The 7,144-nt window shown below is 43.9% G+C and overlaps 1 protein-coding gene across 1 annotated transcript; it reads left to right on the forward strand.

Moving 5' to 3' along the window:
* The first annotated feature begins 4,905 nt into the window (after positions 1–4,905).
* On the forward strand, positions 4,906–5,778 carry LOC117173852. Its single transcript, XM_033362499.1, has one exon. It carries the CDS (start codon positions 4,906–4,908, stop codon positions 5,776–5,778), a length of 873 nt encoding a protein of 290 aa, XP_033218390.1.
* Positions 5,779–7,144: the final 1,366 nt, after the last annotated feature.

Here is a 7,144-nt window from a genome sequence, read left to right on the forward strand (position 1 = left end):
CAAGCTATCTAAGGATGGTACTATAGAACGCCACCTCAAGGTAGGCCTAGTGGCGCCATCTCTTGGTCAGGCCGGAAACTTATCAATCCACCCTCGTACAAAGAAATAATGACCTCATATGTATACTAAATGTCCGAAGAACAATTATTTTTAGAGATAGAAACTGTAGTCTTAAACTGAAGAACAGTATTATGTTTATAAGAAATCTTTAAAATTTTAAAGCTTAAGCTTACATTTTTTAAGAATCTGGTCTTCCTAGAATGCAGTACGAGAGGCATAAATGTCAGCAAATACGATCCCCTTGCATTGGCGGATAGGATTAGGAATGTCATTGCTGGTCCCCGACAGATATACAGGAACTGGCAGAACCGAGTAAAGATCTTCTGTGATAGCATGGAGGACGCGAACACCCTGGTACTTTCCCACGAGCTGAGGTTTTCTGGGTAGACTGTTTCCATCCCCCCTCTCTAATTCATAAAAAAGCAATTGTCAACGGTGTTGCTGTGCGGTACTCTGCCTCTGAAATCTTGAGCAGGACCACTGAGGAGGTTAGATCGTCCATCACCTCCATTAGGCGCAGGACCAAGCAGGATGGCACCCTGGATGAATGGGTGGAATTTGTGTTTGCCTGCTCAAGGATTCCTAAGGTCATCTTTCTGTGCCAATTGTGGGGGAGAGCACATGTCCTCTTCTAGGATCTGTGGAATCTATCTCTTTGAATTCGAGGTAATGAAATTCCGGTTTTGGAATGACTGTGGATTCCAGAAGGCGGAGGCGGCTCTGAGCGAAATGGGTTTATGCCATCCTGGCGGCCGAGGCTCCTCCGCTCCCCAGACTATCCAATCCTCTTCCAGCAGCCCTCCGGAATTTCGGGCACCGGAAGCCCCCTTTTCCCTCCATCACTCCGACATGGATCAGCTGGAGGGTTTAGAGGATCAGCTCAAGGTCGCTGTTTCTTCCTTATTGAACATTAGTCGCTCCTCCGAGCATACCATACAAAACCCAAACAACCCACCTAGTTAGCTCTTGAACCTTTCCCAGGGTGATCCGATTGGTTCCTCATTGAGCCTTCCGAGAGTATTCATTATACTAGCTTACATTCTTTCAAATTACCATTTTTGAGGCTCCCTAAATTTTAAAGAACTTCATTTAAATTCTTATCGACAGGCCTCTTAAATCCATAGAAATACTTGGATATACGGAATGCGTCAAATATCTTTACTTGAATCCATCTTAAAATCCAACAAATCTTTTAAATTTACGAGAATCTTTCTGGACATCTGTAAGTTTTGACTAATGGTAAATGTTTTAAAGCTATTAAATTCTTTGAAATCTTTAACCGTCTATACTATTTAGGGTTCTTTAAACTTAAATTTGGAAGGATATTAAATGATTTAAACTGATGTCCTTGTAGTCGCTTGAAATGTTAATAACCACATAAAGCGTCTTAAATCCTTAAATTCCGCCGAATTCTGTAAATTTCGAGATATCTATAAATATTTGGAATTATTCGGGAACTGAGTAATCTCTGAAGCCATTGAAATTATTTTTATGAATTTTATACCATTTAAAATTCCGTTTAGCACTTTAAACTTAATTTTTGAAATCACATTGAATCGGCGGGAATAATTCCGAATCTCTCAATCTATTGGAATTTCTGCTAAAAAAACACAAATATCGTTTAAATCTTTAATTTTAATCAGGTATTTTTTGAAATTGCTTAAATTCTTGTAATCCCATAAATCCATGTTAAACTGAAAGTTCTGGAAATCGCTTTAAACCTTTCAATTTTATAAATCCGAATCTTGAGGGACTTCTCGAAAATTTTGAAATAACTTAAAATCGATTAAACCTAAACCCTTGGAAATATTTCCTGAATTTTTGAAGTATATTAAACATTGTAAAGACATTAAAACTCTCAAACTCCATAAACATAAGCCGAATTTACACTGGGCAATCCTTAGAAATTAAACCCCTGGAAACCTCTCTACTTACCTTGGCAAATCCCCTCCCACCCTTTAATCAATGGAAATTCGAAAAATATCTCGGAATTTTCAAATCATTTAAATATCTTAAAGCTAGTTGAATTCTTAATAAATAAACATATTAAATGGATGAATCTTTCTTGAAACTACTTAAATTCCTGCATACTATTTGGAGTCTTTTGGAAATGTCTTAATTCATTTAAACTTTACTAAAACATCTAAACTGGAAATATTTATTTATGTGTTGTCATTCGAAATGTTAGAAATCTCTTTAATTTACCATAATTGTTGTCTAGTATTATTGAACCTTTATTGAATGTTTCGAACTATGGGAATTAAATATTAATTTGGAAGCAGGCAAATTCTAAATTCGTTTATTCAGTTGAAATATTTAAATGAAGAGTTTAAAACTGAAGTATCTAAATTGAATGATCATAAACTGGAATCGTTGAGCTAATGCTATCTTACTTGAAATATGTGTATGCTTGTTTATGGCGAGACAACCCAATTTAGAGACTTGTTATCTTGAAGAATTCTTGGAGGTATGTTCAAATTGGAGAAACTAAATTGAAATTGTTGAATTAAATATCAAGATGATAATGCGCAAATAGATCAATCTTATAATTTTGATATCTATATTTATAATATATAATTTGAGGCTTCAATTTGGGAGTTTGAACTAAATATATTAAATATCAAGGGATTGTAAATCGGCATACTCAAGTTAAAGAATTTTAAATCGATTTTGTTTAAATTAAAGAACGGCAGACTAATATTTTAATTTCGCTTATTAAGTCGAAATATTTGATAGAGTTTGGAATTGGAATACTTATATTGAATTATTATTTTGTTCAAGGTGCTTCAATTTGGTAGTCATAACAATCAGATCTCCGTAACTTAACCTTGCAATCATCAATATCTTTAGTATTTTACCCTCAAAGAATCATTCTAGCTGAATAATTTTGGGGAACATGTGCAATTCCCCTACGTGGTTGGGGATATAGTTTAAGTTCATATAGTCTGGGTTTCCCGCCCTCCTTACAACGATCTCTCGAAAGCATCCGATCGGTCCTTTTGAGGGTTCTGGCATGGAATCTAAGCGGAAGGTTTTAAAATTCGCCAACTGGAACGCACGAAGCGTGGTAGGTAAGAGGGAGGAGATTGAGTCACTGCTCTTTCTCAATGATTTGGATGTCCTCTGCATCTCTGAGTCTTGGTTGACTCGAGGTATCGGTTTCGAGATCAAGGGCTACTTGTCCTATCGGTGTGATAGAGCGGTCGGTAGAGGGGGAGGCTCACTGATACTGATCCGGGAGAGTCTTTGCGTGGATTGCATTGATTTGGCTGGTCCGTGGGCGAGCGACATTGAGATAGTGGGGCTAACTATCAAATCTTCACTAGGGAGGATTGCTTTTCTATCCATTTAAGTCCCTCCTGACGCCAGAATCGCACAGGGCTTGATTGATCATGTATCGCATAGGGGCTCCTTGATAATATGTGGGGATCTTTAAGCTCACTCCCCCATGTGGGGCTCTCCAAACACGAACTATATGGGCAATCAGCTGTGTTCCGCGGTTTTTGATAGAGGCTTGATTCCTCTTAATGACTCTGTCCCCACTTATATTTCTGGTCCTGGCCGTCTTGCGAACAATTTGGACCTTGTCTTCTCTACGGCTGCGCTGGCGTCGGTTTCCGCTGTTCGAGTTGGAGATAACAGTCACAACTCAGACCATCTTCCGGTCCTCGGTAGGCTAGACGCTTTCCCTGCTCTTAGCAGCTCCTCGTCCAGCAGATTTAACATTAAATCGCTGGACTGGGGCATGTTTAATGAGGAAGTGGAGGGTCTTATTCCGGGCCTTAGATCTGAGTTAAAGGAGGGGTCTGTCCCCAAGAACATATATGATGAGTTCATCAGCGCCGTCTGCGACTCTCTGGAAGCATGTGGGGGTTTCTGGCCAATCAGACAGATGAAGAGATGGAATTATATAGGAGGATCGACTGTGAGGTCAAATCTCAGCTTAGAGGCATTAAGCACCAGTCCTTTCGAGCCTTCTGTGAGTCCTTGGATCCGGCAGCGGGTCTGTCGAGGATATGGCGTACTGTTAAGGCCTTGGCTTCTCGAACCGGGGAACCACATACAGGGGTAGTTACGGACCCAGATTCGCCAGCCATTCGAGGCTTGCAGGATGAATTGGTGCGCTCGGACATTCCCCCCCAGGCGAGGGACCCTTTTACGAATTCCGATGAGCGGGATTGTATGAACCAGTCTTTTTCCTGGGAGGAGTTTCGGGTGGCTCTGTCTTTGTGCAAGGCTAAGTCATCTTCCGGCATGGACGGACTTTCATACGAGGTCTTAAGGGGCTTTTCGACCCCGACGATGAGGTTCGTACACTCCCTGTTCAACAGTATGTTCCGCGACTCTTCGTTCCCGGAATCCTGGAGGAACACCCGAGTACCCTTTATCCCTAAACCAGGTGGTAGGGGCTTCAGGCCAATATCTCTAACATCAACTTTCTGTAAGTTATTCGAGAGATTGGCCCAGAGGCGATTGGAATTTTTGGCGGAGAGGAATGATTGGATCCCAGATTTTCAGTTTGGTTTCAGAAGCAGCAGATGATCTATGGACTGCGTGGCCTCCATAGTTTCTGACATTATGAAGGGTTTTGGTGGGGGCATGGGCACGTTGGCTCTCGCTCTTGACCTTAAGGGTGCGTTTAACGCAGTTCTGCCCGGGCCAACAATGCTGCTCAATTTGGTTTCCTTTCTGGTTAGCAAGCGGTATCTCTTTTTCTCCTCCGACAGATCCAACCCGAGGCCTTGTGGGGTTGGCGTGCCCCAGGGGGGAGTCCTCTCTCCGCTTCTGTTTAGTCTGGCTCTGAGACGGCTCGGGTAACATCTGCCAGATGGCGTAAGCGTGGCCATGTATGCGGACGATTTACTGCTTTACGTCACCGGGATTCTGGGGCGAGAAGCTTCTGAGCTGCTGAAATTGGCTTGTAAGCAACTGACTCCCCGGTTGGAGAGGCTCGGGCTTTCCATATTGACCCCAAAGTCACAGCTCTGTGTCTTTTCAAGGGGCAGGGGAGGGGGTCGTGGCATTTCGATTAGGATCAATGGAACAGTTGTTCGGAGTCAATGCACCCTCAACTACTTGGGTATAATATTAGATCAAAAAATGAATTGTATCGCTCACATTAGGGCGATCGCCGCCAAGGCATCAAGAGCTCTTAACATTCTCAGGGTGATTGCAAGAATCTCCTGGGGCGCCTTGCCCTCCCTTCTGCTCACCGTTCATAGGGGACTGAGCAGGGTGTGCTTGGAGTGGGGGGCCCCACTTTTCTTCAGAGCTAGAGCAACCGCGCTGAGAATGTTGGATACGATCCACCATGCCTCTCTGAGGGTTGCTTTGGGGTGTATGAGCTCCACTCCCATCTCTGTGCTTCCGTCGGAGGCTGCCGAGACTCCATTGTCGTTACGTCGCTCGCTTCTCGTGAACAGGTTCATACTGCGTAACTTCTGCTGGAATGCGAGCCTGTTGGCAAGGAAATTGGAGGACTTGACCACTGATGCATGCACTAGGGGTTTCAGGGTGAATCCGGAGAAGGTCGTCCTACTGGCTGCCTATGGCGCGATGGGAGCTTTTATAGGGGCGTTGGATTGCTCGGAGCGGCCGGGTTATTTTGACGATTCCTGGGGGGAATCCAGGGACTACCTGGGTTTTCACGGATGGATCGGTGGACCCGAGCTTGGGGGTGGTTGGATGTGGATACTACATCTCCTCAGGAAACCGTAGATTTGGGGTTCGACTGAGGGATCACATGTCAGTCCTGTCAGCGGAGCTGTACGCCATTTTTTATGCGGTTAAATTTGCCATAGAGCCGGTTTTAAGGAACGTGGTTATATTTTCGGATTCTTGGGCCGCCTTGGAGTGCTTCTCGCGTAGATTTTCGGACCCTAAGGGTCCCATTCTTGCTGGAGCAGTGTGTAACAGCGTTGCAGCGGTGGAGAGAGAGGGGTCATTTATCCGTTTCTGCAGGATTCCGGCGCACTGCGCTATAAGGGGGAATGAAATTGCCGATAAACTGGTGAAACGGGCATCTAGGTTAACTGTCACTGCGTTAAGGGGTTCGTCATTACGTGACCTCCGAGAGGTTTGCCGGAATGACTTCAGTTTCTGGGCTGCACTGTGCTGGCCTTACGGGGGAACTGATGGCCCGCGGAGGGCCTATTTCTAGCGAGTTAATGTTAAGACGCCGAGGCATTGGTTTTGTGGCCTTAATTTACCTAGAAGATTTATTAATCTGGTCACCAGAATTAGGACAGGTCACATCTGCACGGGGCATCACTTTGCGAGGATAGGTTGGAACCTCCCGATTGAATGTGAATGCGGTGCCCCGTTTAAGGATCTTTCCCATCTTTTGAATCAGTGTCCTACCCTGGCAGGGGGGAGGCCCGCTTTGCACGACTTTTTTGAGCGTGTTTGGCCCGGCCTGCCTCCTGGACAGGTAGATATTAGTGACTTTATCTTCGAACCCACGGAGGAGTCAGTGATTGAGCTTGGTCGCTTTTTTCAGCATGGCAATATTATAGTTTAATGTATAGTTTTTTTTAAATTTTTTTATTTTTGTGAATTTGTTAGGCTTTGCAATGAAATACCGACAAATGTTGTGCTTGTGGTTTGAATTTGGCGCCTTCCAGCGCAGGCGACTCCTATCCCTTCCCTCCAATATGGCGAGCGTGGTATGGAGTATGGGGTTCGACAGCGCTGACACTCGTGGAACGGAAATGGTTCGCTTGCACTCGACTGTGGTATTTTCCTGTGGCACAGTTGGAGCAGTGGTCCCAGATCTAAAACGAGATGTGGTCCAACACTATGACAGGGCTATGTCCGTGTAAATATAGTAGGAGACGCTGTAAATAACTGAGTTGCGCGCGCAACCCATTTCTCCTCTTCTGAATTTGAAAACTCAAAGGTGCACGATTGCCGGTCGGAGCACTTCGGCGTTTCTATTTATATATCTATCTGCTAACTACTTTGAAATAAATTCAGGAGATTGAGATTTTAATATTTCCAGATCTCGATACTGGCGTTTCACATGATTTGAATAGATCGCGCACATCTTGATATGCGTATATTTTGAGGTTATGTTATTTCATGT

Source organism: Belonocnema kinseyi, chromosome 5, assembly GCF_010883055.1.
Source record: "Belonocnema kinseyi isolate 2016_QV_RU_SX_M_011 chromosome 5, B_treatae_v1, whole genome shotgun sequence".
Taxonomy (NCBI): Eukaryota; Metazoa; Arthropoda; class Insecta; order Hymenoptera; family Cynipidae; genus Belonocnema; species Belonocnema kinseyi.